This window comes from Adiantum capillus-veneris, chromosome 8, assembly GCF_014529385.1.
Source record: "Adiantum capillus-veneris isolate H3 chromosome 8, ASM1452938v2, whole genome shotgun sequence".
Lineage (NCBI taxonomy): Eukaryota > Viridiplantae > Streptophyta > Polypodiopsida > Polypodiales > Pteridaceae > Adiantum > Adiantum capillus-veneris.
In genome coordinates this window covers 13640228-13666917 of record NC_140938.1, presented here as the reverse complement: position 1 = coordinate 13666917, position 26690 = coordinate 13640228, and the positions used below count along the sequence as shown (strand labels likewise).

The 26690-nt window shown below is 44.4% G+C and overlaps 1 protein-coding gene and 1 pseudogene across 4 annotated transcripts in view; one reads left to right on the top strand and one right to left on the bottom strand.

The window, feature by feature from the left end:
• LOC147451696 (protein ARV 2-like) overlaps nucleotides 1-26690 on the bottom strand; it is a 58704-nt gene that overhangs the window by 17051 nt on the left and 14963 nt on the right. For all 4 annotated transcript variants that reach the window (XM_086517585.1, XM_086517586.1, XM_086517587.1 and 1 more), the window contains exon 2: nucleotides 13790-13837. In XM_086517585.1, the coding sequence (XP_086373711.1) occupies nucleotides 13790-13837 (48 nt within the window). The remainder of the gene's footprint in view (nucleotides 1-13789; nucleotides 13838-26690) is intronic.
• On the top strand, nucleotides 6-13173 carry LOC147451698 (secreted RxLR effector protein 161 pseudogene; annotated as a pseudogene).

Genomic DNA, 26690 nt, shown 5'->3' with positions numbered 1-26690 from the left:
TGAATTCAGCTTTTGCAATGAAGGATTTAGGTGATGCTGAGCACATCTTGGGCATGAGAATCAAGAGAGATAGAAAGCTGAAATTGCTCTTCTTATCTCAAGAAAAGTACATTGCTAAAGTACTTGACAGGTTTAACATGGCTGAAGCTAAGTCACTTGGAGTACCTTTACCTCCACACACAAAACTTAGCAAAGCCGATTGCCCAAAGGATGACGTGGCAGTGAATGCTATGAAGGGAATCCCTTATGCATCAGCTTGTGGTTCTCTTATGTATGCTATGGTTGCCACTCGTCCTGACATTGCCCATGCGGTGGGAGTTGTTAGTAGATACATGTCCAATCCCGGCAAAGCACATTGGGAAGTTGTGAAATGCATTTTGAGATACTTGTCAGGTACACAATCTAGGTGTATATGCTATGGCAAAAGTGACCTGAAGTTGCAGGGCTATTGTGATGCAGATATGGCAAGTGACTTGGATACCAGGAAGTCCACTAGTGGCTATGTGTTTGCTATTGCTGGTGGTGCTGTCTCTTGGTGTTCACGACTGCAGAAAATTGTGGCATTGAGTACTACTAAGGCTGAATATATTTCAGCCACTGAGGCTTCTAAAGAGGCCATATGGTTGGGCAGACTTGTCAAAGAGCTTGGTATGCCTGCTAGTACTCCTGTCTTGGGATGTGATAGCCAGAGTGCTGTCTATTTGGCCAAGAATGCCATGTTTCATGCACGGACAAAGCACATTAATGTGCGATACCACTTCATACGACAGGTATTGGAGGATGGTCTAGTCACCTTGACTAAGATTCACTCACAGGATAATCCTGCAGATGTTCACCAAGAGTCTTGCTAAGGCTCAACATGAGCATTGCATACAGCTGGTGGGAGTTGGTTAACTTAAAGGCGTCATTTATGCCTTTAAGTGGGATGTTGTTGGGTTAAAGGCCTAAATAACCCCTTCTTGTACATTTTTATACTTTGTCCAGGTTCATATTGAACCCCTTCTTGTACATTTTTATACTTTGTCCAGGTTCATATTGAACCTCGACAAATATGAACCTGGACACATTTTTTAAAGGTCACTTATAATAAAAGTGGGAAAACCCAAAACTCACTTATTGAGTTTTCCCCAAAAACATGAGCTCTCTCTCTCTCTCTCTCCCTCTTCGTTCTGCTAGCGCTTCCTCTCCTGCTGGCTTTCGCCACCCCTCTCTGCACACACACTGCACATCTTAGCGTGCTCTATCACTTGCACACACCGCCGCGCGCTCATCACACCTATGTTGCTGATTGTATCACCAACCTTGCAGGAGTCTTTAACATAGAATAATATAATTGAGAAACCATTACTAAAAAGCACATGTCAAGGTGCATAAAGCATGCTGTAAATAGGTTAGCAGCAACAAAAGCAGGAGTACATAATCCACACAACACAGCAAGTCAATATTAACATTTCTGTCTATGATGCACAATTCACCAAGTTGTAATGATACCCTTTGAGGCAGTTTGATAATCATGTTCCTCATCAAAATTAAATTTTGACAAAGGTAAACATAAAAAGATAAATTGGGTGCTTGGTAGTAGAACATAACTCAATGCAGCATTGCAACATCTGGTCATCATAAACATTCTCAGGTTTTAGAACGAAACGTTCTGTCCTCGGCTAAGAAATGCTGATGATTCGTAATTTTTCATACATACGAGAAAGGAGGGCAAGAGTGCTGCTATCCTTCCGCAAGTCTTTGAGAATGTCTGGAGAAGGTGAAGGTAGGGGAACAAAGTGTGTAAAAGCTGCAGCAGACGTAGCATGAGTTGCCTCACCTGAATCAAAATCTCAATTAGACTTCTTTGGGCAATTCTTCCGAATATGTTTTCACCACTCACAAGTCTATGGCATATCACCTCCTTCAATCTTCCACCCAGATCCAAAAGTATCATCCTTCTATGCCTTTGGCTTTTGCTCTTCTTTCCTAAATGATAGTCCGATAAGGACCTCAAAGTGCCCTCTAAATCCAGACCTCCATAACTAGTCCTCCTCATCCAACACCATGGGAACAAGTTCCTCCCATGTCAAATCAATGGTCCTCTATAACAGGCTTCGACACTCCAAGCGAGAAATCAATAGCAACACACGAACAGAAACTTCAAAATCATTGAACTTTAATAGAGAGCGAGAGAGAGAGAGCATGGCAGAGTTCCGAGCCCAGAAGCATTGGCCCCAAAGACTGGCGCCCCTTTCAGTATTTCTTTGTTTACTGATCACAACAAGGTACAACTCCCAAGGGACATCTGCTCTCAGACTTTGCGTCCAGATGTTCTGCAGAGTGAGGCCCCAAGGGCTCTCATAAACAGTAGAAGGGGTGCCCCTCTCAAGCTGGCGCCAAAAGCAGCTTCCATAATTCGCAAAAATTTGTACGGACACCGCGTCAACAGTCAACTTGAATCGCGGAACTGTCTATACAGTCTGCCACGTCAACAAGACTTCGCAATATTCTTTTTTTATTTGTGCCCTTGTGTCCCCAAGGCCGGACCACATAAGTTGGAACAACTTATTACTTTGAATCTGTCAGTTTCCAGGCGGACATGCCACGTCATCATTTTGTGACATACCCCCCTCTTGAAAGAATTATAATCACCCTCGATTATGCCTGCAAAATCAAACATAAGATAGAAACTAGTTCAGTAGACACTGACTCTAAGTTCTAACACACTAGACAACACAAATCCAATACTTGTACAAAGACGACAGTCACTCAACATTCAAATCACATTCACAACATATCGTCCATCGAGATATCGGATTAGCCCTCAGAGAAACAGTCAGTCTGAGCTTGCAGAAAATCTTGTCGTTCTTTTTCGAGGTCTGACATATTTGACCTTTGATCATCATTCAGTTCTTTTGAAAAAATCGAGTAAACTGGATTTCATTAATTTGGAAACGGCCGAAGCCGATACCAGTGGGACAGACTCGCCCTTAAGTACAATCTCTTTGCCCTTCTTATTCTTTAAGATGGCTTTCCTTGCCCTATAATCGACCACAGTACTGTTCTTGGGGAACCAAGGGATTCCTAGAAGGACGTCACACCCTTCCAAAGGCATGATGTAAAAGTCACCTTAAATACCCCTAACAATGCAAACGTAGTTTGCCAATGACAGGTGTAATGGCAACATCCCGTCCGCATGCCGCTAGAACAGCCTCCACTGGTGGCCCCATTTCCTCGAGCGTAATTCCAAGTTGAACGCCAATTCGGTTGAAGTTGGCCTTGGCTCCTCCATCAAAGAAGATAAGGGCTTCTTGGTCTCGCACTTTGCACAATGCTCTGCAAAGTTCGGTACTTTCGTCCATTTGATAAGGTCGGCGATCCCCACAAAATCTGGTACTAGTCCTGCTTTCGTCTTTCCTTTTCTTTTGCGCTCGTCTGCTGCTCTGGAACTCTCTGGCTTATCTTCTGGTGGTCCTCTGGTTCATCTTCTTCTCAAGAGTTCTGTCTAGCTCTTTCTGCGAGTACAAGTTTCGCTTTTTTGCACTGGTCTATCCTTTCAGCTTTCCTCCTGACCTGAGAGGCCCTTGGGCACCAGAGTCAGGTAGAGGATCAAAGAAGCAGAGCCTCTCAAGGACCAGTAGTACCAGCGTTTTTGCAGCCCTTGTATCAGCGTTTTTCAGCCAGCATTCAGCCCTACCCTCGCCATCGATTTCAGCCCTTCGCCTCATCACCGATCCAGCCCTCAGCCATTAGCAGCACCTGCGATTCAGTTTCAGCCATCGCCACTCTCGGCGATGGAAGATCAGCCCACAACATCATCATCGTCGTCGTCGTCGTCATCATCATCATCGACCCCGCAACACCAAGTACCAAGAACCCACAGTACCTAGTACCCAGTACCAAGTACCCGCGGTACCCTTCAGTATCTCAGTAGTACCAAGCATCTGCATCAAGTACGCATCAGCGTCTCAGCATTTAGCATCATTCTATCAGCATTGTGCAAGTAATAAAGCAAGCACTTGCTCTAGCAACAGAGCAAGGGGGGGACCTTGAGGGTGGTTGGGACCTGACATGCGGTGTCGTGTAACAAACTTGGGCACCCCAAGTCAAATTTTGTCGCGACACAAGAGAGATTCACTTAACACACTTCACAATTTAATTGATTCGACACGGCCCGACGTAGTTCCGTGCCAAAAGAGATTGGCCCCAAAGACTGGCGCCCCTTTCGGTATTTCTTTTTGTATTAATTTTTGAGCAAAGTACAACTCCCGCAGGTCCTCAGCTCTCAGACTCTGCATCCAGATGCTTTGAGAAGTGAGGCCCTTGGGTCCCTTTTATTCTTAGATAGGGATGCTAAAAGCAGAGCCTCCAAAAGCAAAAACTCAAAAGCTCCTGGTTCCCAAAAACTGCCACCCAACAGCCAACAACGTCGGAATTCCACACGACTGCCATGTCAACAAGTTCTACACAATTTCTTGTTGCTTCTTTGTGTCCCTTTGGCCCCTCGTCACTTACCCCATAAGTTGGAACAACTTATTAGGGGTTTCTATATTAATGGTCATGCCACGTAAGTAGTTTGTGACATACCTCCCTCTTGAAAGAATGGTAATCGCCCTCGATTACGCCTGCAAAACAGATAGAGGCCATAAACCAGTTCAGTAGACACTGACTCTACGTACCGACGCACTAGACCCACACAAATCTAGCACTTGCACATAGACGACGGTCACATAACATGAACTCAAATCAATCACATAAAAGTTCATTCTCAATCGCAGACCATGACTACCAGCAACGTATTTAGTAATCGCATCTAGATCCATCCCGGACCTCACTGATGTCAGATTAACTAATCCTTATTGCGATCATGCCTATAGAGATTGTCGAGACAGAAATACTGCAGTCATTTTGTCTTTTAGTTCTTGCACTCAAACAAGTCACATGAGAGAGTACAAATCATTCATGTTTAATTTTGGGAATTCCATTTCATAAACTCACACAGCAAAATACTGTCAGCACAACAGTATCCCTGAAATCCAGAGGAAAATTAGTGACTCTATTATGTCCAAGCAATCTGTGACAAAGAAGCGGAGTAACTCCCCTTTTGTGCACTCTCGTCTGCACCAGATTCAACCCTGTTGATCCACGGGATCTTTCGAAGTAGATACAGCTAAACCGAAAGCCTCAAGGTAAAGTTCCAAAATCTGAGGAGTATCTGCTAGGTCCTCCTCCTCCATCCACTTCGCATCCAATGCCAGATAGTTCTTAAATTTCACTAAGAACCGCTGAATCACTTTACCTTGCTTTTCTTTCCTTGTGTGCCAAAACCTGTTTGGGAACACCTCGCTCTCTTCCACTTCGGGTTGCTCATCAGGCTCCCCATCAACTGGCACCTCACCTTTAAAAGGTTTCAAGAGACTCACATGGAATGCATTGTGAATCTTCCAAGTATCTGGCAGCTTGAGTCGAAAGGAGATGTCATTAATCTTTTCTTTAATATGGAAAGGGCCATAATATCTCAAGCTAAGCTCTGGAAATAGCTGCTCCTTTCCCTTTCGTTTCCTTAGGTGTGCCTTTTCAAAACGTAAGAGCACCCAGTCGTCTTCCTTTAATTTCAAGTCGCGCCGATGTCAATCTGCTGACTTCTTGTGTCGTTCTTGAGACTTCTCTAGAGCCTCGCGGACCTTGGCAAAAGAAATGTCCAAGTCCCTCGTGTACTGGTCGGCTTCAAAAATCTTGTCTTTAGTACTGAGAAAGGGAGGAACCTTCTGAGCACCTTCAATTATCTCAAATGGCGCTTTCCTCGTCGAAGAGTGAATCGTGTTTTTGTAGGGCAGCTTCAAAAATCTTGTCTTTACTGCTGAGAAAGGGAGGAACCTTCTGAGCACCTTCAATTATCTCAAATGGTGCTTTCCCCGTCCAATAGTAAACCGTGTTATTGTAGGCAAATTCCACCAAAGGGAAATATTTTTCCCATTGAGTCTTTTGATCAGAGATGAAAGACTTCAACAAATCCCAAACAGCTGAATTGGCAATCTTAGATTGCCCATCTGTTTGCGGGTGGAAAGATGACTAGAACTACAACCGTGTGCCAATGTTCTCCCAAATAGCCCTCCAAAACAAACTCGTGAATCGGGGATCTCTGTCCGAAACTATTGTCTCAGGCATGCCATGTAACGGAAATAAGTTTACTTGCTAAATCTATCAATGACAATCCAAATGCCATTGTGTCCACTCTGTATCTTCGGGAGATCAAAAATGAATTCCATTGCAATACTTTCCCAAGGGCTGGTGAGAATGGATAAAGGCTGTAGTAATCCATGTGCCTTATGTCTGTCAAACTTGACCTTTGGCATACTAAACAGCTGCGAACAAAGTCGTCCACATCCTTCTTGAGTCTCGACCAATAGAAATAATGCTCCACCCCCTTCAAGGTGGTATCGATGCCGCAGTGACCCGTAAACAGTGGACAATAGCACTCTGTCAAGACATTTTCCCTCAAAGACTGTGTGACACACAACATCGTTTTCTTCATCAACAAGTAGCCATCCCGTATGGAATATCGTGGAACTATCTCCCCATTTTGTATCCGAGTAAAAACATCGTTAAAGTCCGGATCTATGGCGTACTGGTCAACCATATCCTCGAAGCTTCTATGATGGATCGCGGAAATAGCCAAGACGAGGGACTTCCGAAACAATGCATCTGCCACTAAATTTTTCTGTCCCTGAACATGGACAATCTGGAATTGAAACTGTGACAAGATGTTAGCCCACCGCATCTGCTTTTTCGAAAGCTGCTTCTGTGACAAGAAGTAGCGCAGACTCTGATGATCTGTAAAAACTGTGAAATCGGCTCCGAGTAGATAATGTCACCACTGTGTAAGAGCATGGATCACTGCTAATAGCTCTTTCTCATAAATTTGGGCTACCAATTCTGGCCTTGAAAACAAGCTGCTTTCATAAGCAATCACATGGCCTTCTTGCATCAAGACGGCTCCAAACTACGACCACAAGCGTCACAAAAAACTTCGAATGGCTCTTGCAAATCTGGCAAAGCCAACATTGGTCCAGTAGTCAGTTTTTCCTGAAGTGTCTGAAAAGCAGTCACCTCTGTCGGTCCCCACGAGAAAGGGACTCCTTTCTGAGTCAATAAGTGCAAAGGCAAGGCTCTCTTTGCAAACTTCCGAATGAACCGCTGATAGTAAGAGCACAAGCCCAAAAAGCTTCGAATAGTCTCAATTTTGGCCAGATCCATCTGTACTCCTACTGCTGAGACGATGTGTCCCAAGAAGTGTATCTCCGGCAAGAAAAACTCGCTCTTTTTGGCATTAATAACCAATCTATGACCGCGCAAGGCCTGAAAGACCTGTAGCAGATGGTGTCGATGCCCTACTTCATTCTTGGGGAAAACTATACTGTCATCCAAGAAAGTGCCCACAAAAGATCGATGCTCTCGGAGAATCCTATCTATCATTCGGTTGAAAGTTGTTGGAGCATTGGTAAGCCCACGAGGCATCACCAAAAATTCATATAAACCAAAGCTTGTCCAAAAGGATGTCTTGTAGAGATCTCCCGGAGCGATTCTGATTTGAGATATCCGCTTTTCGAATCAATCCTGCTAAAACAAGAGGATCCCTGAAGTCTGTCAAGAATATCATCGATCCTTGGAATCGGGAATCTGTTCTTGATGGTGATTTTATTGAGAGCTCTATAGTCAATGCACGTTCTCCAAGATCCGTCTTTCTTTAGTACTAGTAAAACCGGAGAACAGTAAGGTGAAGTAATAGGCTAGATGAGACCCTTTTCAAGGTCTTTCACTTGGATCATGATTTCTTCATTTTGGGCTCGGCTAACACGGTAAGGTGGCCGGTTCGGTGGTGTGGTTCCAGGGATCAAATCAATAGTGTGGTCCTCGGGACGAGATGGAGGTAACTCACATGGTAGGCCTTTTGAGAAACAGTCAGCATGTGTGTGCAGAACTTCTTGTCGTTTTTTGTCCTATTCAGACATGTTCATTCGTTGTTCATCCTTCAATTCTTTCAAATAGATGAGTAAACAAAAAAACTGGATTTCATTAATTTCGAAAGGGCCGAAGTTGATAAAATAGTGACAGACTCGCGCTTTAATTTTACATCAAGTACAATTTTCCTGCCCTTCTCATTGGTCAAAGTCGCTTTCTTGGCCCGATAGTCGACCACGGCGTTGTTCTTGTGGTACCAAGGGATTCCTAGGAGGACGTCACACACTTCCAAAGGCATGATGTAAGAGTCCTCGTGCCCTAAATACCCCTGACAATGCAAACGAAGTTTGCCAATGACGGGTGTAATGGCTACATAACTTCCGGGCACCGCTAGAACTGCCTCTGCCGGTGGCCCCATCCTGTCGGGCGTAATCTCAAGTCGCGCCGCCAATTCAAGTGAATGAAATTGGCCTTGGCTCCTCCATCAAAGAAAATGAGCGCTTCTTGATCCTTTACTTTGCCCCATGCGCGGTAAAGTTCTGTACTTTCGTCCATTTGATTTGGGTCGGTCCCCATGCAATCCGGTACCAATCTTGCATTCATCTGCCACGTTCTACCGTTGCTCTAGAACTCTCAGGCCTTTCTTCAGTTTGTCCTCGTTGTGCCTTTTTGGGGCACTTTGCGGAAATGTGTCCTTGTTCCCCGCAACCAAAAAACTTCCCCTAGTCAACTCTCTGTTCCGCAGTCAATCTGGGTCGTGCATCCTTCTTTTTCTGGGAGTTCTTCTTTGTATTGCCGTTTGTCGAGTTCTGTCTGGTCCTTTGTGTCAAAATTTCATCAGTGGGATAGGTAAATTTTCCGAATGTTACCCGAATGTATCGAGAATCCCCGCTTAGCATGTCCCATCAGTTGTTGTATGGACTCGGACTTTTACTCAACGCAGTAATCTCGGATCTCTTTAGGGAGTCCGCAGCAAAACCGCTCAATCTGTTCTTTAAAAGTGACCCTTGGTCATCCGAAGATGGTTCCAAGCGGTTCTCACATCTCGTTCATACTCCTAGGTCAACCAAGAAGAAATAGAGAGCCGCTTGAACTTCAACCACTTGGTCGGGGCTTCTCTCCCCAGAAGAAGAGTGGACCACCATGTTCGTGCATTTCCCTTCGAAAACGATGTTGCCCTCCTGATCTTGGAGTGCTCTGAGTAGTGCCCTCCGAAGAAGGCTATATCAAACTACTAAATGAAAGCCAAAGCCTTCGGAGCATCTCGGAATCTGGTAAAGGATTCAAATTTTATTGACTGTCCACCCTCTTTAAATTCCTTTGTCTTTTTGTTCTTGTCTTTGAGGAAATCATACCGGTTGGCTTTGTAAAAGTGTTCTTCTTTGCATAAAACATACGATCGTCGAAGTCCAAACTGTAAGAGCATGACTCCTCCGTTGAACTGTCAGAAACTGGTCGAAATCCAATCTTCTTTGCCTTTTTCTTGTTCTTTCCAAAACTTTGTTTCTTGCTTCGCTTCTTGCCCTTTCTGTCCTCCTCGCTCGAGTCGGAAGAGGAAGAGCTAGAAGAATTGTCGGAAGAAGAGGAATAAGAACTGGGTAGTCCTTCAAAATGCACATGCTTCTTCTGTTTTCATGCAGTTGCAAAAGAAGATTGACGACCCAGGTATAACCGGGGTAGTCAGTCTCCTTGTTGCGCTTCTCCGATGGCTTCTTCATGTCTAGAATCTAATCGATTCGGGTCTCGACAACATCATTGAGTTCTTCTTCAGTGAACATCCTCGGAATAGGAGATTTCTTGATTGCCGGTTTGATTGGGTCTTAATGGCTTTCTACCAATGAGTATGCACTTCATCCATCGGGTGCTGGGTCAAAAATTTTGCATATTGGGGATCCTTGGCAAACTGAAGCATCTGCTTTGCGCACTCGTCAACCTGCTGTTGACGTTGCATCTCCATGAGTTCATACTGCGAGGACCGAGGTGGCCCATACTCATTCTCCGCTAATCAGCTTGAATTTCCTATACTGCCTCCCACTTCAGAGGTGGCAGATGGAGTCGTCTGATTCTTTTCGGAATCCATAGGTGCCGCAAGAAGAAGAATCGAATTTCCCGTTGGAAGAGAAATCGGTCGTGCTCTGATACCACTGTAATTCTGTCGCCACACAAGAGAGATTCACTTAACACACTTCACAATTTAATTGATTCGACATGGCCCGGCATAGTTCCGTGCCAAGAGAGATTGGCCCCAAAGATTGGCGCCCCTTTCGGTATTTCTTTTTGTATTAATCTTTGAGCAAAGTACAACTCCAACGGGTCCTCAGCTCGCAGACTTTGCGTCCAGATCCTTTGAGAAGTGAGGCCCTTGGGTTCCTTTTATCTTACATAGGGATGCTAAAAGCAAAGCCCCCAAAAGCAAAAACTCAAAAGCGTCTAATTCCCAAAAGCTGGCGTCCAAACAGCCAACAGCGTGATTTACGGAATTTCGTACGATTGCCACGTCAGCAACGCGATTCGTGGGCGTCCGTACAACTGCCACGTCAGCAAGTTCTACGCAATTTTTTATTGCTTCTTTGTGTCCCTTTGTCCCCTCGTCACTTACCCCATAAGTTGGAACAACTTATTAGGGGTTTCTTTATTAATGGTCATGCCACATAAGCAGTTTGTGACATGTCATCTCTCTTTCTGCGTCTCTCTCATTCATTGTCTTCAGTTTCAATGTCACAAACTGATGACGTGGCAGAACTGTACGGATGACCAGGAATTGCGTTGGCATGCTAGAGTGGCAACAATACGGATCTCCGAGGTTTGCGATGACATGCCACGTGGCAGGCTGTCCGAATTTCCGCTGCTTGCTTTTGGCCCAATGCTTTTGAGTTTGCAACTTTTCATGTTCTTGCTTTTGATTTTGAGGCCAAGGGAATTTAAATAAGAACCCAAGGCCCCTCTTTCACTAAGTGTTAGCTGACGAGCTTCTGAGCAGAGGGGCCCGTGGGAGTTGTAACTTTGCTCAAGCATTAATATAAAGATAAATACTGAAAGGGACGCCAGATTTGGGGCCAATACCTCTAGGCACAGAACTATGCCGAGCGGTGTCGACTCTAAATTTTAAAGCGTGATAAAGTTGTGAAATATTTAAGTGATTCTCTCATGTATCATGCTAGATTTCCGACTAGAGGTACCCAAGTAAAGTAACCCTTGTGTTTGTGCGGAGTACTAGATTTGAGCTCAATCTTGTAAACACTTCCGTTGCACCTGACGGTACAACCCTCGAGGGACCTCTGCTCTCAGACTCTATATACAAATGCTCTGCAGAGTGAGGCCCCAAGGGCTCTTATAAAGAGTACAAGGGATGCCCAAAAACAAAGCCCCAAAAGCAGTACAATGAAAAACTTCAGGTCCAAAAGCATCCTGTCTCTCAAGCTAGCGCCAAAAGCAACTTCTGTAATTCGCAAAAATCTATACGGACGCCGCGTAAACAGTCAATGTGAATCGCGGAGCTGTCCGTACAGCCTGCTAGTCAGCAAGACTTTGCGATATTCTTTTTTTATTTGTGCCCTTGTGTCCCCACGGCCCCATCGGACAAAACCCCATAACTTGGAACAACTTATTACTTTGAATCTGTCAATTTCCGGGCGGACATGCCACGTCATCATTTTGTGACATCCTAAAGTAATCAAGGTTGAATATGACTCGCAAATAGACTTAAGTGACCCGGAGACACAAGTGAATCGTGCTGGAGAGATGAGACAGAGACATTATTCCATTAAGGGTGGACTATTGTTTAGAAATGGAAAAGTCTACGTGCCGGAAATCGGTGAGTTTCGACAAAGGATTTTGTTTGCATACCATGATGTTCCTAGCGTTGGGCACCCATGCATCCAAAGAACTTAAGCATTGGTCAAACAATATTTCTATTGGCCAAAGATGCGCTCTTACATAGAGAGCTATGTGAAGAGATGCACTGAGAGCATACATCTCGTGCATCTCCTAGCGAGGTCAGATCAAGATCTCGATCTCCGCTGAGAAACTCTGCCACTCGATGATCACAAAGCCTATGTAAGGCTGCCCTGAGGAGAGAACTGCACTGTAAGAGGGTCCCTACGCATTGCCATTGCTGCCCAACAAAACCTTGGCGCAGATCAAAAAACACCAGAGGGCTAAAACACTAGAGGTGAACTTTTGGCTGCTTGTCGACGGGCATGATCTGCACTTGAGGGGCTGCCCCATGAGAGCGCCCCCCCCCCCCCCCCCATATTCAAATTTGCCCGACCCAGCCCTACAGCCCACGACCTAATAAATAGGGGACGAAATAAGGAAAGGGGGGGAGAAATGGCAATAACTACCCATACGGCTCAAAGGGAAAAAATACCGAGGGTAGGAAGCCTGCAGGAGCCTATATAGCCATAGAACCAAGCCAAAACCCCAAGCTAAACATGGCTGGAAAATCCCGACATGAGAAAACTACCTCACACTAGCCGGGCACAACCACAAAACAGCTCACTCCCTGTCACCTAACCCTGGGAGAAACTAGGACCGACTAGACAAATCCAGAGAGATACCATAACTCTAAGTGGAAAAGGTCTTCCATTGGTGGAATTCGCGTACAACAACACTATACACTTTTCCACAAATAAAGCTCCTTTTGAAAGAGTAGGAGGGAAGAAAATTCCACCTATTCTTTTTACAAAGGAGAAAATATTCTAGGCTTATGATTTCGTGGAGGATTTAGCTTCTTCCTATGCTCAAGTCAAAGTTGCTCTTCAACGCTCTTAGGAGAAGCACAAGAAGACAGTAGATAAAAACCGGAGGAAAATGGCATCCCAAGAAGGTGATTGGGTCCTTCTCCCTTTTGAGAAGAAATGTGCGGCAAAGAAAAGCTTTACCCAAAGCTTAGCATGAGGTATTATGAGCCTTTTCAAATTTCCGAAACGATCAATGAAGCCTCTTTCCATTTGCAGCTGCCTCCACATTCGCGAATCCACAAAGCTTTTCATGTCAACCTCTTTCATCCTTTCCAAGCGGAGGTACCAATGAAAGACTGAAAGTTTTCAAAAGGGGCAAGAGAAAGATATAGAGGCTCCCATTACATGTATCGCAAGAGAGAATGCAAGCACAAGCTCAAATATTGCTGCCATTGATAATGTAGCTGCCAATGATAATGATCAAGATGGGTCTTTACAGTCTTTTGTGGAGAAAGATGAAGGGGATCAGGAAGCGAAAGAAGAATAAAAATTAATCCCTCCTTGTTTCTCAGTTATCGCCTTTTTTGGCTTGGTTCATATTAGACTATAATTACTTTTTCGTTGAGTTGCTAAATTGGCCTTATGTAGTTTTATGCTGCATGGTCTCGTCTTTGATGTACTGTGTCTCATCCTCTTACGTATTCGAAGCACGTTGATGCGCCATAGCTACAATCTATAATCTGTATAAGATTTTAAAGCCTTTCAATGTTTCAACCTCTTTTTCAAGTTTTGTTTAAGAGTTTGAAGAGTATGGAATGTTTTGAAGTAGAACATATTCTTGAATATAGGGGTCGCATAAGGTTCAGCTCGACCCATTAACAAATATGGAAACTAAATCCAAAAAGTTTTGCCCAAAGTGGTACGACATTTTTTTAAGAAACTCTTAATTGCTCACCCCTATGCTAAACAATAATGTGCATCATTATACAAAAAAGAAAGTCAAGGATGCAAACAATTTTGTATATATTCACTATAAGAATAAAACATCTTCCTAAGAAACTCTTCATCGCTCTCCCCTATGCTAAGCAATAAGGTGCATCATTTAACCAAAAAAAAAAGGTCGCAAACAACTTCAATGTAAAATTGCACAAGATAATACGCACCATCATTTCACACTCCACGTACTCATCCGCCACACACTTGCACTCCATCTGCAATCACCCATCGCAGATGCTCAGCAAAGTCTCACTTTCATCAAGATTAAAAGCTACGTATTTTGTAAGTAGATATCAACCTTCAACTGATAAGTAAATGACCACAAAAAGAAGTGCACAACCACCAATCACAAAAAAGTGGCGCTTAATGCAAAAAACCTTGAGACCTCCAAGGAAAAGGGTATATTTACTTGTATATGTAGCTGCAAAAAATACAGATTTGGTGCCTTTAGTTAGAATAATGCTTTAAGGTGTGGGTAGCCCCCCCCCCCCCCCCCCCTTTCCCCATATATGGGCGGCTGCCCGACCTCACACAGCCCCACTACATAAGAAAATAGGGCTAAATGGGGAAACGAGGGAAATAAGGCCTGTAGGGCACTACGGAAATTGGGAAAAATATTCCGAGGCTAGGGAAAAACCCCTTGCACGGCAGGAGCCTATATGGTTGCTAAGAGAACCAAAACCCCAGGCTACACATGGCTAGAGGTGACCAGACATGAAAATTTCCTCACTCCGGCCAGGCACAGCCACAAAACAGCCCTTCCTCCCTATCATCTGTCCCTGAGATATATTGGGACTGACTGGACGAATCTAGGGCGATGCCAGACTCTTAACAATGCGGCACACATGAAGTGAAATGTACAAAAATGGATATGTTTGATTTGTCCTCAAGGTCGACTTCAGCTTTGCAGGACGTTAATAATTCTTTCTTTCTTACTTCTTTCTCTCCCTTTTGTGTTTTTCACCATATTTATGTGCTTCTCTTTCAGTGTATCATGCAAGCTCTTGGAGGCCCTACAACATGCGACGGGAGGCCTGTGCGATCTCATTGCTGTAACTTGTTTCAGTTTGCTGCAATTTTTTGCATCAGCCATCATTAATGTTTATTTTTTTAGTTGAGAACCCTCTTTTAGTGCCTCCAATTGCACAAGATCAAATCCCCGGGGACCTTATGCAGTGTGCATAAGGTGACCCCATTTAGCCCTATTTTCTTATGTAGTGGGGCTGTGTGTGGTCGGGCAGCTGCCCATATATGGGGGGTCACCTTATGCAGTGTGCAGTGCAGTGCACCCCAACAAGGGATGGCCTCTATGAGCAACCCTACAGGAGACTGATGAGCCTTCTTGGCTAGTGTTTTTGGGGAGCCCTGAGCTGCATTTTCGGGTCATCTTCCTATCATTTTGCTGGACAGCAGGCGCAGATGGGCGATACATTCCCTTTCAGATGGTGGGCAGCAAGGTTTCTTCTCTGCAGTTTTCTCCTCAGAGCAGCCTTCCTAGGCTCTTTGATCATGCAATGGCAAAGCTTCTCATCAAGGTGTAGTCCATGGAGAGGAGACTCACACTGTGAAAGCCTAGGAAGCCCTCTAGACGGTAGCCTCACACTGTGAAAGCCTTGAATCTCTCTCCCTCCAGAACTGTTTCCTTGCTAGGATGAATTGCACCAAAGTTGTGCTCTCAGAGCATGTTAGGGGGTATACATGTTGAGGCCGAGTTAAAGGTCTCGTGTGCGGGAGTAGATGGCGGTAGTAGCAGTAGTTTATATACCAGGGGTCTATCCATTGAGGGCATGTCACATCTATGTCGAACCACCCCTTGCCCCTTGTACATGCAACTTTTTATCAGCATGGAAGGTCGATGACTAAGTTGCACTTTTGTACCAGCTTGCGGATCTTGGATGACAAAGGAGGAGCAAAGGATGTACTTTCATTTTTGCTTCCATCCAAGGATGGAAGTTCTCAATTCCAGCTTCACTTGCTCTTGTCCATCCGATATGCACGAGACCAAGTGCATGTGCCAGTCCATGTGGCTTTCGCAGGTAGAGGGGAATTCTTTTACAGAGGATGAGGCGTAGAGGTGGAGCATGTGGTGCCACATGCATGGCCAACTATCACAACTATTCAAGGAGCTATTGCTGGAGTGTGGACTGCTCCATCTACATGTTCTCTCTTCACCAATGGTAGTGTGGCCTTACAGATTTGTTGCCCATGACCGTGCCCTTTTGTGAGCTTGTTTGTACCAGATAAAGACAGGTTTTCTCTTGTGGGCAGTACTCTTGATGTCTGACAACAGACTTGTCGAGATCCTTAAGGTGACAGGTTTGCGAGTATTGTCAAGAGTTGGAAGGGACGTTCACTTCCTGCTTCCACAGTCAGAAACATATGGAGGCCTCTCCCGTACGTCCCTTTGGAGAGCTCAAACCTTGGAGCCGATCTTCGTGGGCATGTTGCAATTCCCCTAAGTGGTTCCTTTACTCTCATCTTGAGTACTGGTAATTTGTGTATTGGATGTTGATTATAGAGTTGAGTGGGTAGATTTTCTGAAGCACAATTGGAAAGGACAAAGTTTTGACGAAGATTTTGAGGAAGCAAGCAACAACAGTTGGAGAATATGTGCTCTTCCAAGCCTGTAAGGAGTTTGGCAAATTGTATTTAAAGTACTTACACATTTGATCTTGACAAACTCCAAGGAGTGGCGAACATATGGTTCGATCTCAGAGAGTTTGCTTGAGTGTGGTTGTCCACATTATCTAGACTCCTATAGCGGCTTGGAGATTCCAACATGAGGTATTGATTTTGGCCCGTAGGGCGGTAGACTTTAGCTATCACCTGATCTTTACAATGTTAATTTTATGACACACGGGAACTTCACGAATAAGCCTATGACTGGAATTAACACTTCAAACAAACCACGGCCTGGCAACTAGAGTGCTACCAAGCAGACAGCGACACCCTGTAGGCCCCAAAGACTAGCGCCCCTTTTGGTATTTCTTTATTATTATAAAACTTGGGAGAAAACCTATAAGTTCCTATGAGCTGTCCCGCTTTTATCGGGCTGAAAATGGCCTACTCTAGCCCAATTTCGTTAAGATAACCACAATAGGAGGCTTCACAAATAAATCCCCATGCAAAAGGTGACTTCCCCAACGCATACAAGCACTTACCCAAACCTGGCGAGAATCTGCAGCACACTGAATTCTCCGTTTTTCGCCTCGAAAATGCACCAGATCACCCGTATAGCGATCCCATCGCTTCCCCGAACCTCCTGGGCATTAGGGATCAATTAGGGTCAAAACCCTAAACCTGAAAAAATATACAGCAGGCTGTATTTTACTGTTTTGGGCTCCATTTCACATGCCGGTTGCATTTGTAGCAAGCCCTCCTACTCCCGCACCTATAGGGCTACTTGCCCTTTGAATCGGACCTGCTCTCTCTCTCTCTCTCTCTCTCTCTCTCTCTCTCTCTCTCTCTCTCTCTCTCTATATATATATATATATATATATATATATATATATATAAGTAAAGTTCAGTGATTTTGAAGTTTGTGTTCGTGTGTTGCTATTGATTTCTCGCTTGGAGTGTCCAAGCCTGTTACACCAACAGACTCGAGTGACACGTTCCTCTCACCTAGACCTACATGCACGTCATGTCGGATGCCCACCGAACTATAATAACATATGTCAAAATGCTTGTACAATCCATTTATGCAAGAGGGTTCCAAAACTGGAAAACCTAATCTAATGGACTCATCCGGGCATGCACGTCCTACGAACAAGTTCACAAAATTGCCAATACTAATACTCCTAGGATTCTAGACAACCCTATCTAGGGATAGGTACAAAATTGACTCTGGAAATCGATAAAGCATGTCCACGTGGCACACAAAGCCATGTGCACGTGACATCCCCTCATGCTTAAGGTGAGGTATTGATACAAAACTCCATGCATGCCATAAGATGATCTCGAATGAATGGCCTTCTAGATGATGTCCTCCACAGGTACTTTTGAGAGAGAGGCTCCCCAGAGCGATGTGGAAATGTCCACTAGACAGAGATGGTGATGATACATCTACTCGCAACTGATGGACTGCCTCCTGGATCAACGATTCCCTTGTTGGTTACCGGCCAGCCTTTGCTGCCCCCGAATTGATGGCTACCGATTGCTAAGAAGATGCATATGGTGTGGACCAAATGTGTTGCCAAAGAGGTGTACAAATCAATGACGATGCAATGCCTATTCTGGGATGGGCCCTCTGGTGTGTCAAAAAAAAAAAAAAAACTCTAAGTGCAAACTCTACTAACTCGAACGAGGAAGGTCGCCTCGGTAACTCTTCAAGATAAAGCACTTTCACGTGCACATGGCTCTGTGTGCCATGTGGACATGCTTCATCGACTGTCATAGCCAGTTTTAGGATCCTGGGAGGATTAGTACAGGCAATTTTGTGAGCCAGCCGGTTCGCAGGACCTGCATGTCCGGACGAGTCCATAAGATTAGGTTTTTTAGTTTAGGAACCCTCTGGCATAAATGGTTTGTACACGCGTTTTGACAAATGTTATTACACTACGGTGGGAAACTAACCCCTTGGTCCAATTTATTAGTAAATCATTCTATGATTTATTTTGTTGGGTCTGGTGGACAGATTGCCCTACCTAAGCCTTAGTTAATTCATAAGCCCAATTCCTAGCCTATAAAGGGAATTCAGCCAGCGTTTCCTTCAGATTTGCCTAGCACTAGCAAGGAGAACAGAGCAGCCCTAGCGTTTTGCTCACAATCAGCCAACGTTTTCAGAAACCAGCAGCCAGCTCCAGCATTTTGCCTAAGGACGGCAGACCAGCCCCGCGCTTGCACATCTCAGCAGATCAGCCCTTGCAATTTCAGTTTCAGCCCTTCCCTCGCCGGAAAGAGCGCAGGATCTGCCATCACTAGCATCCTCGTTGCAATCCGGAACTTTGGCAGCCCATCAAGCTTCCCCTAGGCCATTCCCTCCCCAGCATCGAGTGCTCCACATTGCTGTCCATCATCTGCATTGCTGAGATCTTCGTTTTCAGCCCTGCTTTATGCGATAGATCTGCTCTGTTTTGTGTGCCAAATATGCGTTTTTGCAGCCAATTTTCAGCCCTTCATTCCTCTCACATCGGGAGCGCAATTCAGTCCCAGTCTACCCCTTGGTGGCCATCCACAATCCCACATCGAGAAGGATCCAAAGGTGCATTAAATCAGCCCCGGAGGTGCCTCGTCTTGAGGAGTTACCACGGCGACATTCATCATTCGAGTCAATAGAATCTGGACTTGAGGTATTGCATGCGTGTACATTCCATTTACGCAATCAAAAGCAAATACCACATCCGCAACAGTGTGGGGGGCCCTTGAGAGGGTTGGTTGGGACCCCATTGGGTGTCATTCTCCTCTTCTCTCTCCCTCCCTTTCTCTACACATCTCTACCACACTCTCTCATTCCCTCTCTTCAAGGAAAAGTAAAAGGAACCATCATTTAAGCTAAAAGGAATAACTAACGCAAGGAAAGAAAGAAAAGGATTTGTGGAAATGTAAATCCTAGATCTTCATTATTTCAATTCTGTTGCACTTGACATTGGAATAAGAGCTTTGAAGATTTGGCACTAATTCGCTAACCTTTGAAGTTTTTTTCTTCTCTGTAGTGTTTGAGCGTGTGTTGTAGCGTTTCGCCTAAGGACACTTCTCTCACTCAGGGAACTACAAGACCTGCCATTGCACGTAGGGCCGTGCGCCTTGAGCGTATGAAATGCAAACACTGTATACCGGGGGTTACAGTTGTGGTGCGCGTTCGAGAGGGTAGTTGACTTGGTGTGCGCGCTTGACCGCCTCAAGATAAAGAAATCCTAGCATGGATATTTGCTGTCATAACTTCTTCGACATAACAAATCGCATCATTGAAGACATGCATTGGAAACATGAAGATGTTGATTGCGAGTATTGCTCTCCCATTCGGCATTGCTCTCGCCAATCTTCCTGCGTAGTGGCAGCATAGGCTTGCCGATAACCTTCCTGGACATCGGCGTTTGCATATTCCGTCATTCGCTCTACGAGCATCCATCCGGTTTGCAATTTGGATCACACCATCCGAGTTGGGGCAACAAAGGTTATTGTTTGCCGGTAACAAACAAGGGCATTGTTGATCCAAGAGGCAGTCCATTGTTTGCGAGTAGATGCATCATCACCATCCTTGTGTTTTCGACATTTCCACATCACCCAAGGGAGCCTCTCTCTCAAACGTCGCCGTGGACGACATCATCTAGAAGGAACTTCATCCGAGACCATCTTAAGGCGTGCATGGAGTTTGGTACCAATACCTCACCTTAAGCAGGAGGGGACGTCACGTACACATGGCTCTTTGTGCCACATGGACATACTTCATCGACTTCCGGTTTTTCCCTTCTTCCTAGATAAGAATGTCTAGAATCCTAGGAGGATTAGTCCGGCAATTTTGTGAGCATGTTCGCAGGACCTGCATGTCCGGACGAGTCCATTAGATTAGATTTTCTAGTTTTGGAACCCTCTTGCATAAATAGTTTGTACACGCATTCTGACAGCTGTTATTACACTCTGATGGGCATCTAGCATGACGTGCATGTGGTTTTAGAATCCAACGAGCCATTCCCCCGCGTCGATCGGATTTTCGGGTAGACAGATGTGCTACAGTTTCACGCATAAATTTACCTCCTCATCCAGTTTACTAATAAATAATTCTATGATTTATTCTGTTGGGTCTGGTGAATAGCTTGCCCTACCTAAGCCTTAGTTAATTCATAAGCCCAATTTCTAGCCTATAAAGGGAACCATTCAGCCAGCGTTCCCTTCAGATTTAGCAAGGAGAACAGAACAGCCATGGCGTTTTGCTCACAATCAGCCAGCATTTTTAGAAACCCGCTTGCACATTTCAGCAGATCAGCCCTAGCAATTTCGGTTTTCAGCCCTTCCCTGTCAGGAAGACCACGGGATCTGCCATCGCTAGCATCCTCGTTGTGATCCGGAACTTTGGCAGCCCATCGAGCCTTCCCTCGGCCATTCCCTCGCCGGCCTCGAGTGCTTCATTGCTGTCCATCATTGGCATCATCAAGCTTTGCGTTTTCAGACTTGCTTTAAACGATAGATCTGCTGCGTTTTGCGCCCAGATTTGCGTTTTTGCAGCCAGTTTTCAGCCCTTCATTCCTCTCACATCAGGAGCGCAATTCAGCCCCAGATTTACCCCTTGGTGGCCATCCACAATCCAATATCGAGGAGGATCCAAAGGTGCACCAGATCAGCCCCGGAGGGGCCTCGTCTTGAGAAGCTACCGCGGAGACATTCACCATTCGAGTCAATAGAGTCTTATTGCATGTGTGTACATGCCATTTACACAATCAAAAGCAAATACCACATTGGCAACAGTGTGGGGGACCCTTGAGAGGGTTGGTTGGGACCCCATCGGTGTCTCTCTTTCTCTTCGTATGGACAATTACCATAGATGTGGCAAGTTATTACATGGGGATTCTCACACATTTTGGGAAACTGTGATAGATCAGCACTATTCTAGTAGTGGTGTATGCATTTCTTTGGGAACGCGTTCGTGACATTATGTACGTGACTATGGTACATTGGTACATGGTAGAGCGATGTGAATTGGAGATTGATGACTCTTTGGTAGGTGTGATGTGTATCTATGCCCCCACTTCACCTCACGAGAGAACTCTGTTTGGCAGCAGATTGTGATGTATTGCCTACCGTGGATTCGTGGATTGTGGGGAAGGATTTCAACAATGTGAAGAACTTTGAGGATTGATGTGTAGTTCACCCACCTTCTCTACCATTTGTTGCACCATGAGAGAGAGATGCTTGGGACAGATTCCCATTTACAGTTTCAAGCACAGATGCCTGGCATGTCCCATCCTTGACTCGCACTCTGCATTCCTTGCAATTTTCGGGGGTTTCCAGAGGCACTCACGTTGCTTGCTGGAGCGGTTAGGTAGATTTTACATTGGCACCTGGGCAGCATCTCATGGTGGGACGGTCAAGATTTGAACTACTACAATGCTCTCTGACCATGCTCTAGTTTCTTTGCATTTGAGATTTGATAAAACCGGTCTATGGACTCATAAAACGGTGATTCAAACAGTAAAATACCTGGACTTTTCACTCACACAAACTTCAAATCTCACTTCCTCGCTCAACACCAGATTGGCCACCAAGTCTGGCGCCCCTTGCGGTTTTTGTATCATTAAAAAGAGGGAAATATACAATGATAAAGTGCAATAGAGCACTTGACCTATACATTGCTGAATTTTGATTAGATTTCGGCAACATAACGGTACTGTAACTAACCCGGAACAAACTAACGGGTAGGAAAACACTTCCACTAATCAAAGCCCTCTGAAAGGAGACTAAAACAGTCAAATTCAGAGCCCTGTAATTTCTGGTTCAGACCTGCAGACTGACCTGTTTTCAGCTCTAGACTATCCCTGTACTGTCCCTTGTATCCTGAGCTAGGTGCCCCTTGATTCTGGCAGCATTCTGGGCACAAATAAGCCCCAAAACAGTCCAAAAACAGCATTGTTTTAGTGCTGATTTTGATGTCAAATCGAGAGGTTATTACCCTCTTGCGTTCCTGCTTTGGAGTAGCAGTTAGCTACTCCTGTTCCTGGACAGAGATGCTCTTGCCTCAGCATTTTAGCATCAAACCCACACAGCAATACAATCAGCCCTCTAGTGGGGAATTACCACTGCTCATATGGGATACTAGGAGGTAGGAGGGAGTGGGAGCAAGCTCAACCACCTGTGCATGAGAGACAAGGAGAGGGCAGAACGCAATAGCTTTGGTACCTGCAACAATCCACCATGCGTCTGAAAATGCAGCCCTCAGCTAGATTTCAACGCTGGTAGCTCTCCCCTTCTGGTAATTGCACAAAAATGTGCCAAGTGGCACTCATGCAACAAATTCCCGCATTTGATCTTCCAGGCTAAAAATATCTCAACCGGTTCTTCAGTTGACTTAGCGGCAAAGTAATAAAATGTTCCTCTTGTCATTCTAGAGCTAATGATGCGAACACATTTCAAGGTCCAAAAATAGTAACTCCCTAAATTTTAGGGATCACTTCCATTGCATTCCCTCGGGTCTACCAATCTAAAAATGCAATGTGGCTCAAATACAGTGACTTTCAATCAGTGTCCACTCACAAGAGTGCACATTCATTTCCGGCCAAGGCACTCTGTCCTACACCTTGCGGCCAAGCACACGATCCTAATCCACTGCCATTCTATTCTTCAGTGCCAATTCTAAGGCTCAGACAAACCATTGATCCAATGTCCCAATGGCCGTCTTCTTTGGCCATGCAATGGTCCAAGCTTAATCCAAGAAAATTGAGAGAAAGCAACAACAGCAAAAGAAGAAGAAAATGATATATATATATATATATATATATATATATATATATATATATATATATATATATATATATATATATATATATATATATATATATATATATATATATATATATATATATATATATATATATATATATATATATAATAGAGAAATCAATTGCAAGAATATCACCACCTGGTGACATACCCCCCTCTTGAAAGAAGCAAGCGACCTCAATTGCAAGCCACACATGCTAACGGATGACATCCGACGATAACAAGATTCCTCACGTTATTTGTGTCATGATTCATCGCATGTTTCTCTTGCTAACGGATGACATTGGGCAATGATAGGAAAACCCCACTATCATTTGTGCCATCGCAAGTTCAAGCCTCACATAAATGTAGTCAAATATTCTTACTTAGAGCCTTTCATATACATGCTTCCGGATGCAACACAATGTCACATAATCATTCGATTGAAACGTAACAGATACAACTTCAAAGCACTGAAATTTCATTCAATGACAACACGTGTCAAGTCTAATTCTGTACATTATTCAAAAGAAGTGCACCATACAACTGTACAGTACATAATGTACACTACTTCAAAAAGCATTTCGTGTCACTATAGATTCCAACTGGAAAGCCTCTTTGTAAAGTTGCAACAACTGAGGCGAATCAGCCAGTCAAACTCATCCATCCATTGGTGAATAGTTCTTAAACTTCACCAAAAATCGTCTTGCAACTTGACCTTTGACTCTCCTATCTTTATGTGCCAGAATTTGCCCAGGAATCAGAATTTCATCTAATTCCTCAACTTCAGATTTTTCTTCTTAAACCATCTCTTCCGGCACTTCTCCAACAAAGGGCCTCAACAAGCTCACATGGAATGCATTATGGATCCTCCAATTCTCAGGCAACACTTCAGCCTTTATGCCACATCACTGATCTTCTCTGAGACTCGAAAAGGGCCATAATAACGCATACTAAGCTTAGGAAAAAGACGTTCCTTACCCTTCCTCTTTCTCAATCGTGCCTTTTCAAAACGCAGCAAGACCCAATCATTCTCTTTAAACAAGAGCTCTCGACGATGGCTGCCAGTAGTTCTTTTTTGTTTAGCTTGTGACTTTTCTATGGCATACTCGACCTTTTTGTAAGCTTCTTGTCATCCTTCCACATAACAATCCGCTTCAAATATCTTGTCCTTTGTTTGCAAAATGGGAGGCACTTTCTTTCCACCTTCAACTATTTCAAAGGGTGCTTTGCCAATAGAAGAGTGCACTGTATTGTTGTAAGCATACTCGACCAGTGGCAAATAATGCTCCCAAGATGCCTTATGGTCGGGAACATAGCACTTTAGTAGATCCAAGACAATAGAATTTTCTTCTTCAGATTGTCCATCTGTTTGTGGATGAAAAGAAGATGAGAACTTTAGAGTAGTGCCCATGTTCTCAAACAATGCTTTCCAAAACAAGCTAGTCATTCTTGGGTCACTGTCACTGACAAATTGACTGTGGCATCCCATGGTACTTAAAGATATTCTGCATGAATATTTTAACCATATGTTCTGGCTTAATCTTCTTTCTGACGGGAATAAAATGTGCATGCTTGTTGAATCTGCAAATGATTGTCCACATTCCATCATTCCCTGTAGTTGTTCTTGGAAGATCAAAAATGAAGTCCATGGCAATACTTTCCCATGGCCTCTCTGGAATAGGCAACGGTTGCAATAACCCTGGTGCCTTCTGTCTCTCAAACTTGACCTTTTGGCATATTAGGCAAGATCTGACATATGCATCTACATTTGATCTTAAAGCTAGCCAATAAAAGAAAGTCTCTACCGCTTTGACAGTAGCATCAATGATGTCCAGCATACAGTGGAGCATGACTTTCAAGCAAAACTTTTGGCCTTAATGGCTTTGTAATGCATAGTCGGCCATGCATCATGATAAAGCCATCTTTAAGAATGTAATGATCATGATGTTGTTCATTGATCAGCTGTTCATAAATTTCAAAAAAATCTTCATCAGTTGTGTAACAGACTTGGACACTCCAAGTCAAGAATCAATCGCGACAGCACCAAATAACCACTTCAAAACAATTCACAGATCACAATAGATTTGCACTGGCCCGGCGGAGTTCCGTGCCTAGAGATATTGGCCCCAAAGATTGGCGCCCCTTTCGATATTTCTTTATGTATTAAATCAATGTCAAGGTACAAAGAGCGGTTAGGGTTTCACTCTCAGACTCTGCGTCCAGATGCTCTGAGAAGTGAGCCCGAAACCGTGCATATAAAGATTACAAGGGAAGCCCAAAAGCTGTCACGTGACACATCCAACCCTATGTGTCCGTGGACAAGTTACAGCATGATCAGGGTTCAGTCAATCCAGTCAGTCTAGATTAGAAGTGATCTGGCACTTTTGTGAGTCTATTTGTAGACCGTGCATGCCCAGTCACTTAGCATAGATGCATATCCTCTGGTTGCACACAGCATGATCATCAGTATTCCCTTCAGAATCCATCAGATTCCATCAAGGGAATTTTCCAGTGCATTTAGCCTATTTTCCCTATTTTTGGTATTTTTTACTTATTATTTTTAAGTGACTTTCCAACAAAAGTAGGTAGGGCAATTTTGCTAAGTTAATATATAAGCAAACCCAAGTTAGCACTAAATGGCAGAAGAGGGAGCAGGAGCTTCCCGCTCAACAGGCACCTTCTCAGCAAGAACCCATCAAGAACCTAGCGTTTGCAGATTCCCTCTCCAAGCCTTGTGTTTTTGGTATCCAACAGTACCTCCCATTTCCTAGCGTTTTCCCAGCTTTGCAACATCGCCATAGACCCAGAACCACCAGCGTTTTCCACAAACGCTACCAGCAGTACCAGATTGACCTAGAGTTTCACTAACGCCAGCAGTCAGCCCAGCGTTTTTGGTTTTCAGCCCAATCAGCATCAGATGATCAGCGTTTTTCAGCATAGACACGACAGCAGATTCAACCCAAGTTGGTTGCGGAAGACCCCCATTTTCAGCCCTCAAAAACGCAGCCAAAACAGTCATTTTCAGCCACCGAAACAGTCCCGAAATTCAGCAGTTAGAAGATCACAGATTTCAGCCCTAAAGTTGTCGCCGTCATCACCGTCGTCATCATCGACATAGCCTAGACTTGCATCAGTCTCATGCATACCATTTGTACCAGATTGTGCAATCATAAGTAGACTACTCTTGCCGACGAGAGTGGGGCCTTCGGAGGAGGGTTTTACAACGTCTCTGGTGTCGTATCTCTCTTCTCTCTCTATCTCTCAGTCTCATTCACTTGCACGCACAGTGTCCATTCACTTTGTGATCATAGCACTCTCTCATTAAGAACGGAAGGCTCTCCCTTCCATAAGAACTAAAAGGAACCTTGAGCACAGTTCGGAGCACTCATCTTGAGCAAAGCGCAAACAATCATTCCGCTGCACCTAACAAAAGCAGAGACCCAAAAGCTTGAAATCAAAAGCAGTTTCTCTCTCTCTCTCTCCATGAGAGTAAAAATAAAGCAATTCAAGTCTCTTTCTCTCTCCCCAAATCTTTGGGTGGCCAAAAGCTGCAAAAAAGAACGTCGCTCTCTAAGCTGCTTTTTGTAGCCTCCGCAAAATCCGGGAATCCGTACCTACTGCCACGTGGCACTGGCGCCAGCCTTTTTAGGGTTT